Source organism: Sminthopsis crassicaudata, chromosome 2, assembly GCF_048593235.1.
Source record: "Sminthopsis crassicaudata isolate SCR6 chromosome 2, ASM4859323v1, whole genome shotgun sequence".
NCBI lineage: Eukaryota > Metazoa > Chordata > Mammalia > Dasyuromorphia > Dasyuridae > Sminthopsis > Sminthopsis crassicaudata.
The window spans coordinates 564,935,769-564,960,350 of record NC_133618.1 but is presented as its reverse complement, the minus strand read 5'-3'; the positions used below and the strand labels follow the sequence as shown (position 1 = coordinate 564,960,350).

General features: G+C 38.8%; 1 protein-coding gene across 6 annotated transcripts in view; it reads left to right on the top strand.

The window, feature by feature from the left end:
* The window catches only part of NTRK3 (neurotrophic receptor tyrosine kinase 3), a 453,812-nt gene that overhangs the window by 146,799 nt on the left and 282,431 nt on the right, over positions 1-24,582 (top strand). For 3 of the 6 annotated variants that reach the window (XM_074295105.1, XM_074295103.1, XM_074295108.1), the window contains exons 6-12: positions 1,070-1,227; positions 4,904-5,046; positions 5,371-5,512; positions 6,004-6,300; positions 13,613-13,636; positions 15,975-16,039; positions 16,834-16,936. In XM_074295105.1, coding sequence (XP_074151206.1) covers positions 1,070-1,227; positions 4,904-5,046; positions 5,371-5,512; positions 6,004-6,300; positions 13,613-13,636; positions 15,975-16,039; positions 16,834-16,936 — 932 coding nt within the window. The remainder of the gene's footprint in view (positions 1-1,069; positions 1,228-4,903; positions 5,047-5,370; positions 5,513-6,003; positions 6,301-13,612; positions 13,637-15,974; positions 16,040-16,833; positions 16,937-24,582) is intronic. The other 3 variants (XM_074295106.1, XM_074295104.1, XM_074295109.1) reach the window with 1 other exon arrangement.

Below are 24,582 nucleotides of genomic sequence, written 5' to 3'. Positions count from 1 at the left end.
GTAACCATCAACCATAATACTAAATAGAATGTGAAGTTTACATATTTTTGCAAACACAGTTAATGTGAAATTCAAGAAAACTTCTTTCTGGGGGATGCAGAAAAGGCTTTCCATGGTAGCTGTAAAAATGATTATGTGGATGACTATGGAGATTATGTCTTATTTGAACTTTGTGTCTTCCCCAGAGGATAGTACAGTATTGAAATGAACAAAAATTAATTGAATTATACCCATTTCAAATATGCAAGAACTAAGAAATGTTAACTGACTCAAAAAGGACTTCATAGATTGTTTAGTCCAAGATCCAGTCCAAAAAGGAAAAAAGAAGGTTATGTTTACCCACCAATTCCAATATGGCCTATAAAATGGAGAAAACATTATTCTCATTTTTGGGGGCCATGTAGCCTTCATTATTTATTATTGTACAAAAAAATAACATTCCAACTAAAGAAATTCTTTGAGTTATACAAAAATCCCAATGTGAGACAATTTTTAAAACTGTATGAACAAATTTGATTCTTCAAAAAAAAAGTTGGTTATGATTGTAACAGGTGGAGGTAGGAATAGAAAATGTTCCAGTTGTAGAAAATGGCATGTCACAGCCTAGAAGTGGGAGGATGAATGTTTAGGCAGTGGTGTTTGGCTAGAGTACAGTGTATTTGAAAAGCAAACAGTGTAAGATAATTCTAGAAAGGTCAGTTTTTTTTGCCAGATTGAGGAGTATGAATGTTCTTTGGTGGGCAATAGGGAGCCATTGAAAGTTTTGAAGCAATGGAATGATGTAATCCATTTTGTGGATGAAGAATATTAATTGCTATCTGGTGAATAGGAAAGGAAGCATATTTAATTCATCTTTCTCCTAATTTTTCTAGTTTAAAAAGAAAAAAAAAGCAATCATAGATGAGTTAACTCAGCTTTTTTTTTTTTTTTTTAAATAAAATTTTGTCAAATATACCCTTCCCTTAATCTCTGAAGACCAGGTGTGGGGCATCTCTGCTTGTCCAGTAAAATTTTAGGAGTTACTCTGTTCTTTGGTTGAATGATTTTCTTTCTCTATTTTTGTCCATAGGAGATTAGAGCAAAATTTCTTCAACTGTAGCTGTGACATCCGCTGGATGCAGCTGTGGCAAGAGCAGGGTGAGGCCAAACTGAACAGTCAGAATCTCTTCTGCATCAGCACAGATGGCTCTCGAATTCCCCTGCAACGTATGAACATCACCCAGTGTGGTAAGAAAACTGAACGAAAATGTCAGTTCTCCTGTCTTCTCCCTGCCGGGCATGGGCTCCTTATCTTCCACTAATGGCTGGAGCAAAAACTTGTTATGTCAAACTATGGCCTCCAAATTTTTCTACTTCTCCATCAGCCCCAGTCTCATGAAACATATTCGGAATTTAAGGGAATTCCAGTGCCCCTATTCCACTGTTCTGCCCATAATGTCCATTTTGGGGACACTTGTAAGAGTCATGGTTTCATGAATGCAAGAGAATTAACCATATTCCTTTAAGTTATCTTCTATTTCTTCCTATTCATCTTCATCTTTTAATGAAATTCTATTGTTTTGGCAAAAGAGCATAGTATATGGGAAAGAGCACTAGATGAATTCAAAGAGCTGGGTTTGAATCTATGTTGTTATTTATTAGTTGTATGACTTTGGCCAAGTGATTTCTTATTCTTTAGCTCCTTTCAGGGTTGTTATAAAGGTATAATCAGATTAGGTGTATCTATCACTTAATCAATAAGTCTTAAGGAGTTGCTTAAGGTATTTAGAAGTTTAAACAGCTTGGTCAGGTTTCAAGTATTAAAGGTCAGCTTTGCATCCAGGTGTTTTGTGCCCAAATATAGCAGTTTAGCTACCTCAAATGCATGGTAAACAGTATATCAACATGTTCATTTAAAATATTAACTAATTAAAATAAATTTAATTTTAAAAATTATTAAAAATAAATTTTATTTATTGTTCTTACATCTCCTACATTTCCCAATAAACTCCTTTTTTTTTTTATCCCTCTAAGAGATTATATAAGAAAAACATTTCAGCAAAACTAACTTATATATTGAAAAAGTCTGAGATTATATGCAGACTTTTATACTCATATTCATATTCACAATGAAATATGAATTTTCAAGTAGCTCTTTTTTGGGAACATGTTGGACATTATACTTTCATAGCATTCAGTTTTATTCCATTGTTTTTTTTCTACTCACATTGTTGTAGTTATTATATATATTTGTTTTCTTCACTGTGAATCAACACATATATGGTTGGTCTTTCTACATTTTTCCATATTCAGCAAACCCAGCCTTAAATTCTTTCTCTCTTAGAGCACAGTAATCTTCTATTACATGCATATAGGACAACTTATTTAGCTATTTCATAACTGATGGGCATCCTGTTTGTATATAGATTGTTTCTCTTTTTTTTTTTTTCCCTGAGGCTGGGGTTAAGTGACTCACCCAGGGTCACACATCTAGGAAGTGTTAAGTATCTGAAACCAGATTTGAATTCAGGTCCTCCTGAATTCAGGGTTTGTGCTCTATCCACTGCATCACCTAGCTGCCCCTCTATATAGAGTGTTTCTAAAGTAAATATTTTAATGCTTATGGGTCCTTTACTTTTATTATTATTCTCTTTGGGTCATATGCCTACTAGTGAGATCTCTGAGTTAAAGGGTATGGGCATTTTAAATCATTTTCTTAGTTTAATCCGAAATTGTTCTTTACAGTTAAACTACTTCAGATTTCTACCAAAGTGCATTAATGTGCCCCTCTGGTCACAACTGCTCCATTGTTGACCATTCCCATCTTTTATAATTCATTAGCTATGAGATATGTCAAAGAAGTTTTTATTTACATTTCTGTTACTAGTGATTTGGAGTAGTGTTTCATATGGTCATGAAAAGATAAACTACATATTCAGAAGCTAGTATATTTACTGAGAATGTGTTCCTTGGGGAGACTTCTCATCACTTTCTATATTCCACTGTTCCCTTACTTGACCTCCCTTGAGTTCTCTCCCTTGGGCAGGCTAACATAGGTGGGAGGGAAATGCCTATCTTCTAGCTGCTGTCTGCCAGGAGCCTCATGGTGGGGACTCTGTGGGCTGAGCTGAGAGTTAGAGCTGTGATCAATCAGTGTGTCTTGTCTGTGTGGAGAGAAGATCAAGGGCACCTTTTACGTTGTAACAGGCTGTTAATAAGGGGGTAGGGACCAGTCTATTCCAGCTAGGAGATTATAAATTGTGTGAATTAAAGGTGCATAAATGTTCAGTGTTGGTGGTTGGAAGTGAATTGAAGAGTCCCTAACCGTCCTGAGAGAGAAAAAAAAAAATTGATTACTAATGTGTTCCATAGTATGACTGGGTCAAACACCTTTGAAGTGTTTATCATATTTATCATTGCCTAAGAAGGGATCCTCCTGAGTGAATCAAATCATATTAAGTTCCTGCATGCATGTTACTATAAAGAACAAAAGAGTCAAGTGCAATGCATTTCTTTTCTTTTCTTCCTTCCTTTCTTGGAATCAGAGTTAAATGAATTGCACAAGGTCACATAGCTAATAAGTGTCTGAGGACAGATTTGAACTCAAATCCTCCTGACATCAGGGCTTGTGCTCTATCTACTACACTATATAGTTACTCTTTCTTCTTTAAGAGATTCTTTAAGGCACATTATTATTTATTTACTTATGAGTAGATTAAAAAAGGCCATTCTTTGCTCATTTTTTTTTCTTATCTAGTCTTATATTGAATGGGTGTTGCTTCAGTTAAATTGGAATCTGTTAAGGACTTTAACCCTAAAAAGGATAAGGTCTCCCATTATATCCAGGACCATCTTCAGTTGTCCTGATCTATCTCTTGCCACTGGCCCCACATGTTTCCAAAGGAGAAAATGAGCTGGTGACCTAGCACAGCCCTCCCTCCCTCAAATCTAATTCACTTGTATGTCAAGGCTTCACCTCCCTGAAGTCATGGTCATCTTCGAGAACAAAATATGATGTTGTTGTAGGATTTTTGTACAAAAACAAATCTATAATGTCCTTTTCATTTAGTGAAGGATATTGTCAAGAGGAGGCTTTGAATTTTCTAAGATTCTGGCTTTTAGGACGATAAGGGACTAAATCTTTTTACCCATCTACGTTGGCTTAGCATGAGATTTCTGACCAATTACAAAAGCACAGGATAAGGGATTAGAACTGGAAGAGAGTTAAGCTATAATCTTGACCAAGCCCCCATTTTAAAGATGAGGTAACAGAGATCCAAAAATGGGCAAGGACTTAATTATGGCACATAACTAGGAAGCGTCAGAGCCAAAGCATGAAAGCTCTGACTGCAAGTGCAAAACTATTTCTATTATACTTTTCTGCTCTTATGCAACCATTTGCTGAAAGACTTTAGGTTATAAATGCTCTTTGAGACAAAGACTGTCTTTTGCCTTTCTTTGTATACCCATTTCTTAGTACAGAGCCTGGCACATGGAGGTACTTGGATAAATGCTTGTTGATTTGAGATGGGAACCTTATTTGGGACCCCATATTTGGGACAGTTTCTCTTTAGGATAATCATACTCGGCACCAAAACCTGCTAAACAATCATAGGCCCTTAGATTTAGAACTAGAAGGGCCCTCAGAGTTTATCTGTCCCCTTATTTGACAGATGAAGAAACTGAGACCCATGGATACTGAGTGACTACTCAATGTAACAGAGTACAATGTAACATCCTTTGCAATTGTACTACATTGCTTTCTTGTTACTCAGATCTCACCTAAAACTTTTTTCCAGGACATGAACTCTATTTATTGAGTCAGGGGAAGGAGGAACAGTCCTCCCAAGCCCAGGGAGAGGGTGAGGTAGATAAGAGTTGTGAAATCATTGCTGATAATTCGTTTGCTTCTCCCACCCCTCAGATCTACCTGAGATCAGTGTAAGCCACATCAACCTGACTGTACGAGAAGGTGAGAATGCTGTCATCACCTGTAACGGCTCTGGCTCCCCTCTGCCTGATGTGGACTGGACTGTCACAGGACTGCAGTCCATCAATACCCACCAGGTAGGAGAGAAAAGGGAAATATGATTACAGGCCAAATGCAGCCAGTCCCATAGGCTTAGAAGTGGATTCTTTTGGCTTAAAGAGGAGGAGTAGCTGAATGGTTAAAAGGAAAAATAGACATTGAGCTTGGGACTTATTTTTTTTAGGATAATTATGTGCACCTAATAGAGTGTAAAATTGTGTGTACAGCTATAGCTCTCCTACCTTGCTCTCCCTTAGGTTGTGCTGGAAGGGAGGAAGGGAAAGGAAAGGAATTTGAGGTGGGATGTAAAAAGAATTTTGGTCAAAAGTGACTTGATGTAATTTCTCCTTTGGGGCTTTCAGACAAACCTTAACTGGACCAATGTTCACGCCATCAACCTGACCCTGGTCAATGTCACCAGTGAAGACAATGGCTTTACCTTGACCTGCATTGCTGAAAATGTGGTGGGCATGAGTAATGCTAGTGTGGCACTCACCGTTTACTGTGAGTATGGGCATGTGGCTTCTCTATGAGAGAACCCAGGGCTTGGAAGAGCCAAGGGTGGGGCACTAAGGGCATCGGTAGAGTTGACTTAGAGCTGCCTGAAAGCTCTGAAAAAGGTTGGGGAAGAATGTACTTTCAGCACATGCTTTTTTTCTGAGTCTGGACAAGGGGGGAGGGTTCCCAATTCTTGTAGGTCTGTCTGCAATATGTCACTTTTCGTAGAGGTCATCTCCTGGTAAGCATGTTTGGATTTGGATCTTGTCCCTTATCTCTCTATACAAGCTTCTGAAAGGTGCCCAGATGGAGATACTCTACTGTAAGAGATCTTGGGAGTTTGGCAGAACCAAAGTTACTTTTTAACTTATCTGCTGGAGGATCTTTTGAAAAAGGAAGTAGGGAAAATCTGTGATAAGCAGACTCAGTTCCTCCAAGGTTCCAGGATATGAAAGCATGAAATATCCCAGAAATTTAGATGTTCTTCCCTTTGGCAGATCCTCCCCGTGTGATGAGCCTAGAGGAACCTGAACTACGTCTGGAGCATTGCATCGAGTTTGTGGTCCGGGGGAACCCACCCCCAACCTTGCACTGGCTGCACAATGGGCAGCCACTAAGGGAATCTAAGATCATTCGGGTGGAGTACTACCAGGAGGGTGAGGTTTCTGAAGGCTGCCTCCTCTTCAATAAACCCACCCATTATAATAATGGCAACTACACCCTTATTGCCAAAAACCAACTGGGCACAGCCAATCAGACCATCAAGGGTCACTTCCTCAAGGAACCCTTTCCAGGTGAGGGGAATGAAGTTTTTTGTTTATTTGTTTGTTTGTTTTTTTCCTCCCATCTTAGGATAGACTCAGTTCCTCCAAGAATATCCAATTATGTTCAGTAGTTTGTGGTGGGGAAGAGAAAACAACTGTACTTTTGTATTACCAGAGTTGAATTCACCTAGAACCGCTGTTCTGATTCAGCACAGTCTGGAAACAGGTTCTGCTCCTAAGAGGCTACCTTTACAAGAGGGTAGCAAACACACACACTTACAGTTACATATTAAACCCTCTATGTCACTGATACAGACACATACATCGATATTTTGAAATGAAAAAGACCTCAGCCATCATCTCGATTAACCTCCTCTTCTTACAATGGAAGAAACATATACATAGCAGGGAAGTGATTTGTTCCCACAGCCAGGGCCTGGCAGGCCTGGAATTAGAATGTGAACCCTTTGACTCCTAGTCCAATCTCTCTCCCACCCTTCCCCACACCACACTGCTTTATGGCCCAGGTTGGGAGAGGGTTTAAGGAGATCAGGGAAGAATAGATATTGGGCTAAGGGCAATGACTACGGCACAGTTTCAATTTAATTGTTATTTTGGAAAGTTGATAGTCTTTTATTAATTCTCTGCACAACCCGGGCTGGACCACCTCCCAAGTTCCTTCTATCAATTAGAGAATTTCAAGATCAGAAAGAGGAAAAGCCTAGCAAAGGTTACAGGCAGTAAATTAGGTTACTTAAAAGGATTATATAATCTCTTGTTCTATAGAGTGATAATTTAGGAATCAGGCATCCCACTCTTGGATAATTCAGGTAATTGCTTCTGAATAGAGCAGCAGTTTTCAAATGTGGTCCAGATATTCCTAAGGGTCCTATGGACCTTTGAAGGGGGTCTGTGAGATCAAAATTAATTTATAATAATACTAATAATACTAAGACATTTGAATTTCCAGTATGGTAAATATTGATGGATTTAATCCACCTAATTATAAACCCTTGGGGAATATTTAATAAGTTTTAAGTGTTCAAAAAGGTCTTGCAACCAGAGAGTTTGAGAATTGCTAGACTAGATGACCTCTTGAAGTTTTTCCTAAGAAAGGAGAAATGGAAAGAGTGATTTAGAATGAGAAAGATATCAGGAGCTAAATCTGAGTATTGTTTGCTTGTTGTGAAAGGGGACTTCGCAGTTCACAAATAACTGAGAAGTGACAACTTTAGGATGCCTTATTTAACTTAGTGCAAGAGGGTTATAATGAGGAGCACTGAAGGCAGAGAAGAAGGGAAAAAAATGAGGCTGAGTTTTGAGAAAATTTCTTGCCAGTGAGACCCTGGGGCTTAGAGAACATTTTTTCCTAAGGGAATGAAATTTAGTGCTTCAGATACTGAAAATTACACACGGCTGGAACTCAAGGGAGCTTCCAGACCCAGTCCTGAGAAAGATCCTGATGGGCTGAGTCCAAGAGATTTTCTTGATTGGCTCTTTCTTCCTTTGTCTTCTGGGAAAGTAGAAATCGTTATGACCTTTACTTTGAGTACAAGTTCTCAAACACAGAGATGGTTGGGTTGTATATATCACTTAATGCTAGATTAGCTTTATAGACTCAGGGCTAGAAGGAATACTTAGAGGTCATTTTATCCATTCCACCATGAACAAGGAGGAACACATATAAATTTGCCTAGAAAAGTGTAAATCTTTTTTTTTTTTTTTTTTTTTTAAAGATTGTTGAGAAGTAAACTCTGTATTCTCTCTCTGAAACCATCCTGTATTGGAAAAAAACAAAACAAAACAACAACAAACAAATAAAACTTATGGACTTGGAGTCTTCAGATTGGGGTGCACATTCTATCTCTGGACACTTAATAAATATGTGACCATGGTAAAGTCATTGGATCCCTTTTTCCTTATCTGTAAAATGGGCATAATTAAACTCATGATACCTATGTGACAGAGCTGTTATAAAAATCAAATAAGATGTTGTGTGTAAAGTTCTTTGTAAATCTTAAGAAGTTATGTTAATGCCAGAAATAATAATAGCAATTAAATAACAATAAAATTATTGTTATTATGGTGATTGAGTGAGGCAGTGAATAGTCAAAGTCTTTAAAGAGGCTGATTTTGCTGTGTGGATTTATAGAGAGGGTGAGAGGAAAAAAAATTGAGAGAGAGCAGCACTGAGGTTAAGCTGGACTTCTCTTTCAGAGACCATGTCAGGGAGGTGGACATGCAGAGACATAAACAATGGAGTGGTGTCTGGTATCCAGAAAACTTAGCTCCCTTCTTTCCTGTGGGAGTGAAGCAGCATTTTGTATTCTCCAGACATGCAGGAATCTGCCCTTTTATAAAACTCAATGGACCCTTTTACAAAGACTCTGGTATCTTTTGATCTTTTATTCAGTCATCAAAATTCATCAGAATAACTTCTAGAATATGCTGATGGTGCTGTTGGTAGTTGTGTATGTGTGTGTTGGTAGCAGGGGAAGGTGGACATGTCCCTAGGAACACCTTTGCTATGAATTATGCCACCTGACTCATTTGTCTCTAAACTGGGAATATTTCCAGCTATTGCCCATTGCATGAAATTTTAGTTTCATTATAAAGCAGTATTTTTTAATAATTCATTTCAATTTAATTCAATTTTACAAACATTTATTAAATACTTACTATAGACAAGGCACTGTGCTAGCCAGTAGGGATACAAAGACCTATAATAAATATATGACTATATACATATGTTTATAATAATAAGCATTACCATGTACTTACGCACATATATGTCTATGTCTATGCATAAAAAGGGTGTGATACCCAAATGTATGTACACAATTCTTGCTGTCAGTGTTCATAGCTCTTTAGAATATAATAGTGGGTAAATGATATAAACTAATAATTGATACAATAGTGTAATAAGTACAAAAGAAAAGGAAAATTGAATGATAAATTTGAGGAGGGAGAGAATATTTTCATTGAGGGATGAAGAAGGTCAGGGAAAGTTTCTTGGAGGAGGTGGTAATTACCTTGAAAGAAAGGAGGAATTTCAAGGGGCAGATAAGTTGAGTAGGAGGTATTCATCCATTCTAAACTTTGGCTGACAGTGTCAGCAAAGACTGGAAATAGGAGAGAGTAGGAGGAGTATGGAGTTTATCTGGCCATAAAGTATATAAAGAGGAGTAGTTTGAAAAGAGCTTAAATGGATAATTGAAGCCAGATTATGGAAAGTCTTGAATACCAGGATAAATTAGTTATTGTTTACTAAATAGACCATGGGAAGCTGTAGAAGATTTTTGGAGTACAAGAGTGACTTGATCAGGGTATTGTATTAAGATTATTCAGATAATAGTGTGAGGAAAGCATTGGAGAAGAGATAGACTTGAGGCAGGAAGACTAGTTAAGAGGCTATTACAATAGTATTGGTGAGAGGTAGAAGTAGAAAAAAGGGAACAGATTCAAGAGATTTCATCAAAGGTTGATTAATGAAGTTTGGATAATTGGATTAGAGAAAAAGTTGATTTAGGATGTGGTGACATCAAAAGAAAGAGAGATAGTAAAGGGTCTTTAGGAGTTGGCCTGGGGAAAGGGAGCTTAGTTCATTTTTGGCCATATTGGAATAAATACATGATGAAAAAGTGGTGACAGGGAACAGATGGAAAAGTCATATGAAAATGACAATGGATGAATGTATATAAAAAAAAGGGAATTGTTTAGGGAATAGAGCTGGAGAGGAATAATAAGGTCTATTCTTGCAATCCATCTCCCTTTCTCCCCAACCTAAGAAGCAAAGCAACTGCATGAATACACAATATATTCTTTCTACCTCTGAAGGGTGTGGAGAGATATGTATACTTTCCCCTCTCCAGGGCATTCTCAGGAGCAATATTCTATTAAGATGGTATTGTATCACAGGGATATGTTTGTAAATGTGAGAATCAGTAGAATTTCTTAAACTGGACGGAAAGGTTCCAATAGATCACCTTAAGTCCATTTAAACTCTACAAAAAACCCTGCAAAGAATCCATTCTTTTTTTTTTTTTTTTTAAATCCTCTGATGGGGGAGACATAGAACGAGGGGACATTGTTGTCACTATTTCCAAGATGGGTGAATCAGATCCTGGAAGCATTCCAAGCTGGTATAGCTGTCACAATACAAGTTTATTGTTATGAGCATATTATTTCAGAATTCAGTGCCTCCACTCAGATTTGCTGTGGTGGTAGAGATCATCCCATTCCCCAGCCTCCTTCATAGTCTATACTCACAATATTATTCCATTGGCAGTTGCATTTCAACTAAACAACCCCTATTCCACCTTTGTCTCTGTTAAGAAAACATTGAGGCATCTTATTTTGGGAATGGTTCCCTAGGGTGAGCCATCTAAGGGTTTATCCTGGGTTGAAGGTTTTGCTTCCTTTTTATGCATTTATGAGTCAGAAGGAGCAAGAATGGCACAGGTTAATAATTAAAGGAATAGAATAAAAGCTTTCTCAATGTGGAGATGTGTTTATTAAGAGGGATTGGGGGGAGAAGCATGAGTTCTCCCTTGAATAACTATTCTTGGCCCCTAGGAAGTCTGAAAGTAATGAGGAGAGAAAGTAATCAAAGGGGACATTCTAAAAATAAGTTCTGCTAATAAGGATATTATTAGAGAAGTAGTGGACACATTAGAAATGGACTGCAGCTTTAATACAGAGAGTAGCCATACTGTGATCTTCTGTTCAGAATGGTCATTTTTAAAAGTGTGATGCTGTATCTGTTTAGGGTCCTCTGGGCCTGGAGAGGCTGTCAGGAAGGATCAGAGTCTGAGAGAGAGGGCTGCTGTAAGGAATAGAGATTAGAGGGAATAGTTGGAAGAAAAAATGCACAGGAAGATGGATGATTACCCACAGGTGGAAGGAGGAAGATTAAGGCTTAAAGATGTTCTCAACTTAGGGAAATAGTACCTGAGGGTTATTAGGAAAAGGGAAATATTACTAGGCTGAGTATGGAAATCAATCAGATGTCAAAGGGAGAGATTTTTGAAAATGCTTTGGAATATCGTTCAGGTTCACGTTTTTTTTCTGTTCCTTGAACAAGATAGGCTTATTTCCTGACTGAATATTTCACCGGCTGTTACCTTTGATTAGAATGCCCTCCCTCCTCATCTCTGCCTTGACTTATCTGACTTCCTTCAAGCCCCAAATAAACTTCCACCTGCCATAATAACCCTTTCTTGATCCTCCTTAATTTGAGTATCTTCCCTTGATTGATTTATTGCCAATTTTTCCTATGGTCAGCTTATTTGTACACAGTTCGCTACAATATGTGTTCCTCAAGAGTAGGGATTTTTTTTTTTTTTAACCTTTCTTTGTATCCCCAGCACTAGCACATGCCTGGCACATAGTAGGTACTTAGTAAATATTTTCTGATTGATTTTTAGTGATTCACTTGGTCATTTGGTACTTCACTGTAAATCTATAGGACTGAGTCTGTTAGGAAAATGAGTAGAAGAAAAAGGCTTAGTTATGACCTGCTTGCAAGCTAAGGCTGGGAAAGGCTGCCTTCTCCCTAGCTCTTGTACCATCTCCCTTGATCATGCTAGCTACCTTCCTCTGGAGGGCATAGTATGGGTTCAGAAAACTGCTGCCAGTGCAGAGTAGGGAGCCAGGGAAAAAGTGGTCATTTTAGCAGCATCATTGTCAGAAATAAAATTTGACTCTGGCTGTTGTTAAATGAAACTCATATGTGTGAAATGAATGTGTTAGGGAGCAAAGAAGCATAAAAGCCCATTTCTTCTCATCTACCTCCTGGGTTTTGACTTTTTTGGGGGAGGAGGTAAGAAAGAGGAAGAATCCCTTGTTGCTCTTGCTTATGAGACCTTTTTGTGTCTTGGCTATGTTCTGGGATGTATGAACAGAAATCTTTGGCTCTGTTCTCCTTTCTGTGGGCCCCATTTGCTTCCCCTGTTGGGGGCCTTCCCAGGGAGTGTTGGGTCTGTGCCCACTGAAAGATTTGAGCTTCATTTTTCCTAAAGCAGAGGATTCAGGTGATGATAGGACAAGGATGTTTCCTCCCCACCCCCCAACCCTGTCCTCAGTCCATTCTCCCCTTAATATTTAGGTGTGAGTACTAATTAAAAGCAAGTTACTAATTTGCCCACTCACCAACAGTATGAAACCCCAAATCCACCCATGGGTTCTGTGCTATGAATGTGGCACCTTGTTTTAGTGTCCGTGTGTATCTTGGATGGATAAATGTTTCCAGACAGCAGTGAAGGATTTAAGCATTCATAGGCTGATTGGCAGATTACAGGGTTCACAGACTCGGTTAAAACATTTGGCTGACGTGAGAATATTCTCTAATAAATGAGAACCTTATGAGAAACATGCAAATCAGCGTGAACCCATGAGTTGATCTGGCAACCCTGTTCTTTCAGACTGTCAGGGCATGACCATTAAAAAAAATCCGTCAGGCATTTTGTCACCTACAGCCTAGAAGATGGAGGCAGCAGGAATGTCAGATCCAGGCTTTCAGATGAGACTTAACAGTCCAAGAAAACAACAAATTGATTCTGCCTAGTATTATCTCAGGAACGCTTGGGATAAGCCTCCCCAAAAACCATCACTTCTCCTTGAGGTCATTATGCAAGGCTGTTTACAGGCTAGAGCCTTATGGAGTTGGCAAGGGAGAAAAGTTGGATCCCAGGGGCTGAGGTGCCCTCATTGAGTGAATCATAGATACCTGGTAGAAAGACCATTTCAGGAGGTCACCTTCCCAGGCTTAAAGAAAAAGATATATCTGTCGTTGTAGAGGGTCTCTTGATATTAACAGGGGCATCATGGAATATTAAAGATAATCAATACAACAAGTGCAGGAAATCTGTTCTGGGGTTAGGGCTGGTTCTGGGCACCACAAAATTACATTTTTTTCACTTTCTATTACACATGCTTGGACTTTCGTTTTTCAAGCACAAGTGGTACTTTCAGAATATACTGGAAAGAGCATGCTTCTTTCCCTGACGCTCTTTACATTGTACTTTTACATCTCTCCCACCATCAACACTATTTTCCCTGGCAACCAAAGAAATAACTATGGAGTGACACGAGAGTGCTGAGGTTCCAACTCCTCTTGCCACAGTGAAGACAGGTATGGAGACAGGGATTATCTTCAGTCTCTTCCCCAACATTTGGACATCACACTAAGGTGATGACATGGGATAGCTGGTCTGTGGCTGAGAAGTTCTAAGGCAACAATGCATCAGGGTGAGGGGGAAAGGTGATGTCTGGCAGAAATGGCTATCTTACTCCATTCTGTTTTTTATTAAATGTGTTAATTATCTCTTTGTCCTTTTTGCAGAGAGTACGGATAACTTTGTCTCAAGTAAGTCTCCTTTGCCTCTTGCTTTGTAATTATTCATGTTCTCAATCCATTTTTGTTAATTACTCTGAATTCAGATAGCCTTCCTTCTTTCCCCACCAACATTTGAGAGAGAATGAGATGTCTGTGATAGAGTGAGTTAGACAATGAGTCTAGGCTGCTGATTCAATTTTTTCCCTGCTCCTTTTCCCTAAAGGAGGATTCTAGAGTTAGATTTTTTAGATGCTGGGCTACTACACTCCATTTTACTTGCATTACTAAAGTTCAGTCTTGTATAGAAAATTTGAGGAGTTTTCAGTTCCCTTGTGTGGCAGTGAATCTTGCTGAGCCTAATTTTTTATCAAATTGGGATTGTGTTTATATAGAATACCCCAGACATTAATTCCTATACAACATATGGTACCCAAATTTTTAGAAGTCACATTTTTATATTTCCAATGTATGTAGAGATTAAAAGTAGGCACAGATGGAATGTAATGTGCATTAGATATTTTTGTGGTGCGGGTCAGTATTCAAATCAGTGAGTCACAGGTCTATTTGAGAGATGACCAATGAGCCATTGTATGTGTGATTGTGGCTTATTAGATTTCTGGGCTAATGAGTCATTAGGGAAACTTCATAGAAGTTTGAAAGTACAAATAATTTCAGAGTATGGATTAAATGGTCTTTTAAGGTCATTAGGTGTAACGTGCTCTCCTGGCAGTTACAATTACTAGTCTGTCCTAGACCCACCAGAGCACCTTTGACCACTGTCCTTTGCAGTGTGAGCTCTACCCGGCTCGCCTCCTCTGAGGCCTTCTAAGGTCTCTGGCCACAATCTCTTGAATCTATAGCTTAATAACCGGTAGCGCACTCAAGAACAGCCACGTGTAATCTTAAAAGCCTTTATTATACCTACTCACATAATGCCCTGACTGATGCCCTGACTTGTTGGTTCCCGAGTGAACACCTGGTCAGAAGACCCATGTGTTCACTACCAAAACCCTTACCTCTTTTGGCTACCCATCTTGGCTTGGCCACCCAGGCTAGGGAGCCAGGGTCAAGAGCACGAGGTTAAAGAGGGCGGTTGCTGCCTGCAGTGGGCTTACATAGGGTCTGTGAGGTCACACACACAGCCAATCAGCGAGAGAGTCACCCATTACAAAACTATCTCAATATGGCCAGGATCCCGCCCAAGGGCAGTCCTAATATCCACAGAAATTACTTCTGGGTCTCAATCTCCCGATGCACTGTGTCCGCCCATTTAAAGGGCCCTTACAATTAGGGATTTACATTTGTATTTTTTCTGAAGGAAGTCAACCTTTCTTCTCATCAGTTTCTCATGACAGAATTATGGGAATTTGTCTGACTTGTTTTATAGCGGTTTTTCCCTCCACATCCAGGGGACACATCCAGGTTGCCTTATGTAGATAACAAATGTCATCCGTGATTCTTATTCCTTCTAAATCTCTGGAGACTAATAATCTCACAGTTCCTCCAGAGATAGCTCTTTTCCAAGAAGATGCTATAAGCCTTAGAACAAACTAACTCTTGGTTTCAGCCTGACTGGGTAACTAAGAGTGAGGCATTTCCATGGATGTCTCTTTTGTATATAATAAGTTGAGTTGCCATAGTGCACTAGCCTCAATGGGGAATGAATGAGATAGTAGTTTCTATTTTAGGCTGGAATCAATAACCTCTTTAGACCCAAATTACCATTACTAAGACTAAGCAACATCTAAGGCCCAAACATGATACAGAGAAGAAAGGGAATGTGAAAATAAAGGAGGATGAGGATAGAAATGTCTACTGATAACCTGCTGTCAACAATTGCCTCAGGAGTCAGTGAAAGCAGAGCTTTGTATTGTCTGCTTTTATATAGTCTGTGGGAAGCTTTCCTTTGTTTTTCATCCACAGGTACATCTAGAACAAAGTTTTTTTTAGGTTTTATTTCCAAACCCCCTCCTCCCCCCAATCTCTCCATAAAGCATTATATTATTCCAGTGGCTTATAGGTTATAGAGCCTAAGTTTTCCTTTTCTCTTTGAGGAAGTGGGTGATGGGATAGATAATAGGGATATGATTTCAAAGACAGGATAGCAGTGAGCAAATGTGCTCTTGAGGAATTGTATTTAATCAGGTAATGAAAAAGGGATTTCTGTTCTAGGTTCACTTCTTCAGAATCTAGAGAGATAATAGGATGCAAACATTCAAACTGGAATGAATATCTTCTTGCAGGGAATGATGGTATATTCTCTGGGGCAGGGGATGGAATTGAGTCCTAGGCTCCAAAGAGTTTCCCAATTCTCTCTAATGGTGGTCTGTTGACTAACTGCCCTCCTGCTCTGTTCTTTTGGTTCCAGTCTATGAAGTGAGCCCCACACCTCCTATCACCGTGACCCACAAACCAGAGGAGGACACTTTTGGGGTGAGTCATATACTGGTCAAGAAGAGTTAACTTCTCCCAAGGGGCCTGACTGGGCTTGGTTCAGGAAGACTGATTAATGTTACAAAGATACAGAAGAAAGCCAGAGACTGGTATTTCAATAGGAAATAAGACTAGATATTTAAAGATGAATTCTGTGCCTCCAGAGGTAGACTATCTTTTAAAAATTTTCTCGATGTCTTTTGTTTTTTATCACCTCCATTTATATCTATCTATATCTCTATGTCCCTTCCTTTATTCATTAAGCCATCCCTTGTAACAAAGAAAATAAAAGCAGTTTATGAAAACTAACACATTAATTGAGTCCAACAGGGTATGCACTGTTTCACATAGGTAGTCCCCAGAAGTGGTGGACTTTCTACACAGCATTTTGGCATGATGGTTGGCTGCTTCTCTGAGCCCTGGGATGGCTTTTTGCTCCCTTAGCTTTTAGGAATCAAAGCTTTTTTGAATAAAAAAGGAAAGGGGAAATCATTTATAATTGGTGGTTGAGTCAGGTCCCAAATACCATTCACCAAGGATGGGAACAGCTCAAAGAATGGAATCCTGGAACCAGGAGTTCTTCCTACCGATTTATTGTGGTAAGTTTCTTGGAAGTCTTCAGTGTCTTGTTAATCTGTTTCTTGAAGGATTTTATGCAGCAGTTACACAGCATCATGTACTGGGAACAGCTTCTGATGAAAACCTCTCATTTGGGCAGAAAGCACTTATGCAGCTTACTCTGTGGGACTCTGGTGGTACGCCCTGATACTGAATAATATATTTTATTCCTCTAGGTGTCCATAGCTGTTGGACTTGCAGCTTTTGCCTGTGTCCTTTTGGTGGTTCTCTTTATCATGATCAACAAGTATGGTCGACGGTCCAAGTTTGGAATGAAAGGTATGGTGGGATTTCCATTCACTAGCAAGGGTGCCTTGGGGAGAACTGAATCTTTTGACTGTAGGATGCTGTTTCAATATCCTTTGGTCCCTGGAAAGCTTCTCTCCTAGTCATCCAGTGGTTGGTAATGTTTCCTAATTAACTTCCCTGGGAGTTGTCTGCTGTGTGGCTGCGATCAGTAATTGCTCAACCTGGAGAGCAGAGGCAGGGATTGTTGCCCACTGGTGCCCAAATGTGGCCTCTCTGTTTTTGCTGGAATAATGTACAGAACTTATTAACTCTGTTGGGGGCTGCTGTGCTTTCAAGAAGAATGTTGTGGATGTGTGAGGGGAGCAAGAGAAAGGACCTCTGGTTATTGGTAGGCTCCTACATACTGAAGGCCCAGAAACCATTTTTATTATTCTCTGAGTCTCTCCTTGGGGATCTGAAGATAAAGTGGAGTTGCATTGGCCAGGCAGGATGTGAGCTGACTGATTCTACTATGAAATAGTTGACCCATGGTGGTGTCTCAGCACGTAGCTCCACACAGGGTCCCAGGGCCAATGCCAAGATCAACAGGCTTTCTAAGTCCACTGGCCAAGTTCCATCACATGGAGTGCTCACTCCAGTACCGGGTGGTGGTGGCTTCAGGCCAGGACTGGTGTAACAGGTCTAGCATGAGAGGGGTTAACATGGTGAATTAGTGTCCATCCATGAAGTCCCTCCTGGGGGCAGGCAGGGATCGGCCTGTCCAGATGAGGTATGGGAGATTGTGGTACCAATCTTAAACCTGGAACTTTTTCAAGATGTGCTCTAAGCTCAGAATTCCTTTCCATTTCTGGTGTCAGACTGGGGTAAATGAAAGGTATGGCTGATGTTTTTTGCCTTTGTAGAGGATTTCTTTTAGGTGCTGAGCAATGAAAAAAATTAGACATGCTTACAAAGTGATGGACCTATCACCTTTAGCAAATGATATCAAGGAATGGAGAAAATAATGTGGAAATGAAGGGGGACTCATTGACTATGTATTCTCCTTGTTCTTCTGGATTTGAGGAATTTGGGAGCATCACATCCTAGTGAACTGTGTTGATTTAATATTAGATATATTGGCTAAAAATATAACTTGGAGGAAATTGTCCAGAGTAAGGTAAGGAGGTGGGAGACTGTTGCTGGACCAGAAGACATGAATAAGATTGATTTGCTTTTGAAAACCATTCTGGAATAAGCATGTTTGAACAACTGGAACTCTCCAGGTGCCAGATGTGCTAAGTTTCATGTGTCCAGGAATGTGGTAAAGTTATTCTTGAGGCTTTTAAGGTGTCTGTGAATATTTTCTTTTTAAACACATATCTAGGATGATGATGCCTTAGTGAGCTTCCCTAATTAAAACAATTCTTCCTTAGCTGCCCTTCCCATCATTTTCAGAACTACTGTCCCCTCCCCCTTCTTTGATAAGAGGGAGAATTGGGAGCTGCCTCTCATTCCCGAAATGAAGCACCACCAGCTGAGACCTTGCCACTTGCTTGGCAATGCTCTGAGAGCAGATTTTTCCTGTTAATTGTCATAATGCTCCTGGAACAGCATGTCCCCATGTCGGATGAATTACCCTGTGTGCTGTGTTGGCCCCATTCAGCCACATTTTGTGAACTCTTTTCTCCACCATCCTTCTGGATCTTCACTCTCAAGCTTAGATCTTATTAAGGTTTGGGATAGGATGTTGATTCAGGTTAGTAATAAATAAGACATTTCTTTGGGTTTAAGGCCAGATGCCAACATGAAGCTGGGAAAGAGTCTGAGGCGAGGTGGGAAGGCAATGTATCTTGAACTGATGACATCTGGTAATGAGTCCTATCTAGGGACCCTCTGGTTAGGTAGAATTCTGTGATCATTATCAACTTAGTTTGTGGCTAGACATGAAGATATTCCTGAGGTGATATGGAGGCTTCATGCTCAGCTGTAAGAGGGGGAAACTCCCTTTTACAGCTCAGAAGGGAGGAAGGTATTCTTAACCTCTCCTTGCTAAGAGATGGGAAGGGAAATTAAGATATTTTGTGCTATTCTTATGGGAAAAAAGGAGAAATAAGCACTGGGTAGCAGTACAATTAGGTGGGTTCAGAATTGGCTAAATCACAAGATCCAAATAGTAATTGTTAATGTTTCTGTGTAACTTAATTTTTCCAGTGTAAGTTTGAAATGAAGTCTCTTGTGGAATGTCCTAGGAATCAGTGCATGGTCCTGTATTTTAACATTTAACATTTTTCTTTATACTTTTATTAAATGCTTATTGTAGCATGGTTATCAGATTTGCAAATAATTTATAACAATGCACACCTACACAAGTCACAAAAAACTTAGCAGTCTAGAACATGGGGTTAAACTGAATAGAATGAATGGAAGTAGGAATAAATATAAAATCTTACTCTTGGATTCAAAAAAGCAATATCAGAAGTTTAAAGGTAGAGGAAGCATGGCTAGACAGCAATTTGTCTGAAAGAAATTCTGGAGACCTTAGTAAACTTTAATAAGATCAGTATAGGTCAAAAGTATGATGCATCAGCCTAGAAAATAATGTAATCTTAGGCCCAATTGAGAGAGGCATAGTGTCTGGAAATAAGAAGGAATTAGCCCTTCCATACCCTGCCATGTTCAAATCTGGTCTAATTTGCTGAGTTCTAGGTACTACAGTTTAGGAACGACCATGAAAAGATGAAAAGTGTCCAGAGGAGTACCCAGGGTAATGAGAGACCTTAAGCTCATTCTGCCTGAGAACCAATTAACGCAATTGTTAATGTTGACCTTGAAGACAATGATACTTGTGGTTGTGGGGATAAAACTGTGTGGACGTGATAGCTGTCTCCAAGTATTTAAAGGGAAGTCATAGAAAAAAGGGTTAATATCTGCTCTTCATCCCAGGAAAGAACTAGGATGGGGAAAAGTTACATGTTTGTTGTCAGAGGGGAAAAATTCCTAACAGAGCTATCCAAAAGACTTCCTAATGAAAGGAAGAACTTTAAATAAAAGTCAGGGTGGTGATTTTTTTTTTTTTTTTGCTGAGGCAACTGGGGTTAAGTGACTTGCCCAGGGTGACACATCAAGGTGTCGACTTTTAAGTATGTTGTTGAGGATAACTTGGACAACATTGGACAAAATTGGACAAGGACTCAAGACCTTTCCAAATCTGAAATTCTGGGGAAAAAAATTCTGTGAAAATGATCCCCAGCCATTCCAGGGTTATATGAGACATCATCCTATCACAAGGCTCTAATACTAGCTCCTGCCATCAGGCTAGAGAAAAGGCATTTCATTTTTTTTAAAAACAGAACAAATCAGTAACCGCAGATGTCAACTGTAGTTTTCTTGCTCTGTGTTTACCAAGACTTCCTACTCCATACTTTTTTCATTCAAGGGAATTATTTAAGATCTTTTCAGGATTTTGTTCACTGCTTTTTCTTGCTCATAAGTCTGTATCTTAGATGCAAACTTGACCTGCTAAGTCCCTTTATACTGCATAACCAGCAGGGGAATCAGTCATCCTATGGGGGTGGGAAAATGGGTAGATGAAAGGGCTATAGAATTCACATAGAATTCTGGGGAAGAGGCACAGTAAGGTAACAGAGGCAAGAGGAGAATAAAAGAGAGGAAAAACAAAGAAAAGGGAATTTAGAAGATCCTACTTTATTATCAGAGTTTAATGAGGGGAAAGCTAGGTGGCAGCTAGGTGGCGCAGTGGATAGAGCACCAACCTTGAATTCAGGAGGACCCAAGTACAAATCTGGTCTCAGACGCTTAACACTTCCTAGCTGTGTGACCCTGGGCAAGTCACTTAACCCCAGCCTCAGGGGGGGGGGGGAAGAGTTTAATGAGACAGTTTATGAAAGAAGGAAATCCTTTAGGTGTAAAGTCTATTCTCTTCTGAACAGGAGCATTCTTTAATTTATATTAAACAAGCATTTAATAAGTGCCTACTGTGTATAAACCACTGTATCTCAGATGATGCTTCCACACAATTTTGAACCAGTTGTTCTATATGTGAGGTGAATGTGGTCAGAACTTCATTGTAGACATCATCAAAAGCTCCAGTGTTTCTGATATTATTTTATTGATTGGAGTTTTGGAAAGAAAGTGGTATCAGAATAAGATCAGGGCTCATATTTGTTCCTTCTTGTGAATGTCTTATGGCAGAGCTAGAAAAGCCTATCTGGTCTAACCTCATTTTACAGATAAAGGAACTAAGGCCTGGAGTGGTAAAGTAACATCATTTTAACACAATTTGTTGTCAAAGTGTGGATAGATGATCTAGGTTCTAAAACCAGCTCTTCTATATGTTGGAAGGAACTTAACAAACTTTAGGGGTCACATAATCTCCTTGTGCCTTAGTTTCTCAATTTCTAAAATGGGAAAAATACTTGCCTTATAATATTTCCCTGAATGTTTAGGGTAAAATTAAATAATAGATATTAAAATGCTTGTACAATCACAGGGAGACAATAATTGTACAGAGCTTTAGAGGTATTATGAAATTAGAGGGGAGGGAGAAAAGTAGGGAGAAGTAGGGAGGGGAGGAGGGAAAGAAGGAGTCTACTATTTCACAACAGGTTACATTATATTGCATCTTTTCCCTTTGATCATCAGAAATGATACTATAAAAAAAGTCCCAGATCAGTGATTTTATTCCCTATACTTCAGATTTCTTCTTCCCTTTTAGAGGAACGGACCTAGTCTCAGCATCTTTGTTACTCTTGTACATGAATGTCTTGACTTTACTGGAAAGTTTGGTCAATGAGGTATTAATCTGAATGGATGTTTGCCTGCCATTCTAGCTAGATTATTTTTATTGTACTGTACATTCCTGGAGTTCCTGCCATTGGTTTTGCCCACTGTTAAAGGAATACAATAGATGCTTGTGAAGAAGTGGGCTTTCTAAGTGAACTTCTTGCAAAATTAGTAAATGAACACATTTGTGTTTGATTTAATTATAGGGTATCAGTTACCTACTTTTATGAGTGGAACACCAGGGACTAACCTAGTGTAGCTTATTGATTGTAGATGTGATGCTAATTTGTAAACTTCCCAGTAAACAAGGGAAGATAAATTGGAAGGTAGAGAGAGACAAAGGTCGAGCAGAGTAACTTGAAGAAAAGATACTATTCTGTGCTTGTTAGAAACACAGGGAACTTAGGGTTGGCAGGATCCTAGACCTGATTAAAACAAAAGGAAAATGATAGCCAAGGGATGAGTGATGTAGCACCTAGAATTCATTAGAGTGAATTAGAGTGAAGCATTGAATGGAAAATTTGAACCTGGACAGCTATTTACAATGAGAGAACTTTTAGTACATGATTATGAGAGATAGTGAGTTGTGGTATCAGAGCTAAAGAGAGTCAGCTTTGAAAACAAGAAAAATATATTCAAGTCTTGCATTTTTTACATATTAGCAATGTGATGCTGTGCAAATCACTTAACCTCTAAGTGTTCTAGACCACTGATATCAAACTCAGATAGAAATGAATTTCTGCAGGCTGCAGATTGACTTAGAAAACCTCAAATTAACATTATCTCTGTTGTACTGAATTTTTATTTACTTTGTTAAACATTTCCCAATTTCATTTTAATCAGATCCTGGCAGCATTTGGAGTTTTGACAGCTCTTCTTTAGACAACTTTCTAAGTCTATAAATTGCAGAAGATTGCCTATCTGCATTGGTACAGGGAGTTTTCTTACTAGCATCACAGATATAATCATTATCTCTGTGATATTTTATATATTATGGGAAAATTATAAACTATACCCTTCATTTATAATCAAATACCAAATCCTTCCTAAACTCTAAATGACTTTATTTTTTTTTTAAAAAAGCAAGCTTTTATTTTTATTCTGAACTTAAATAAAACAAACTAGGAAGATAAGAATTTCCTAGAGCCAGAGGATTTAAATGGGGTTATCAGCCTAAATGAAGATTAGTGTATTTGGGGAAAATTAAGAATTGTGAAGGGAGATTTTTATCTTAGAGCAAGTCAGATCACTTATCTTAAAACTAGTAGAATTATAGAAATAAAATCCTAAGGTTCCATGACCTTGAAGATCCTGGGGAAAGTTTAGAAATTAACAGAATACTAAGGAGCATCTCACAATGAATTTGTTATCATAATTCTTAAGAAATATATTTTATTGATTTTTTTTTTCTTCTAAATCCTAGGAAACATACCTTCTTTGGTCTTGACATAAGAGATTTAGCCACAGGGAAAGGAATCATAGAAGACACATTTAGAACCAAAAGGAAACTTAGAGGTCATATAATTCAATCACTTTATTTTGCAGATTAGGAAATTAAGTCCCAGAGAGGTGAGGATCCTTGTCCAAGATCATATGGATAATTAGCAGAGGTAGGATTTCAATACAAGTCCTTTGACTCAGGATACAGTGCTCTTTGCATTGGCTTACTTCAGGGGGATGCAGTACTTGCTCTGGTGTCGAGCGAGCATTATCTGCTTACTTTTTCCTATAGTACAAAGATGGGGATGGAGGAGAGCAATGGACTAAGGAGGGGACAAAGCAGAGAAACAGAATAGCTGGAAAGGAAGCAAGTAAATAAATGCAGCTCCATGCTTCCGGTAATGTTTTAAGTGCCCCATCACTATCAATTCGTTTGCTTTTTATTCTAATGGCCTGATCTGTTACTGGTGCCTCTGATGTACATGTGGATGTCAAAAATACTTGTAGAGCTGTTCTGTTGTAATTTAGCATTAGTTAATAGGTACTTAAAGCAAAGTGGTTGCCTATTTGATTATGATTGGGCATTATTTTTTTTTCCTGTAAATATATGGTAACTGTCTTTCAGTAGATTTGAGAATAATGACAGAGACCTGATTACAAGGGGTTTGATGCCTGCCAAAGGATCTTGGTCTTGGTTCATAATGAACATAGCTACTGTCTCTTTGATGAACCAGTTTGTGTTATATGATTGATCTTGGGTGGATTTATCATGCCCTCCTTCTTGATCCTGTTGGTACACTCACAGGAAGGATCGTGCACTGGAGCCTTCCAGGGTCATAAAAAGTGGTCGTTGTTCCCTGTGCTGCTGTGATGAAGGTATAGACAAAACCATAAGCTAGGAGCAGCCACGTTGGTAGACATAGTATTAGCAAGAGGATTTAAAAAATATATATTTATGTGTGCATGTATAAACACACACATACATATATCTATATATGTATATGTCTGTGTAAATATATAAAAGGCTATATATGTATTATATAGATACATACATATATACATGCATATGTGTACACACACATACAAACAATCTTTTCCCCGTTGATAAAGGGTCAAAGGATATGTACAAGAAGTTTTTAGATAAAGAAATTAAAGCTATATATAGTCCTTTGAAAAAATGTTTTAAATCATTAATGAATAGAGAAATGAAAATTAAAACAACTTTGCAAAAGCATACCACACCTATCAGATTGACTCAGATGATAGTACAGGAAAATGACAAATGTTGGGGGGATTGTGGAAAAATTGGGACTTTAATACACTATTGGTGGAAGTGAGAACTGATTGAATTATTTTGAAGAACCAACAATAATCACGCCTAAAGTGTTATAAAACTGTATACTCTTTGACTCAATAATACCACTATTAGGCTTGTTTCCCAAGGTGATCAGGGA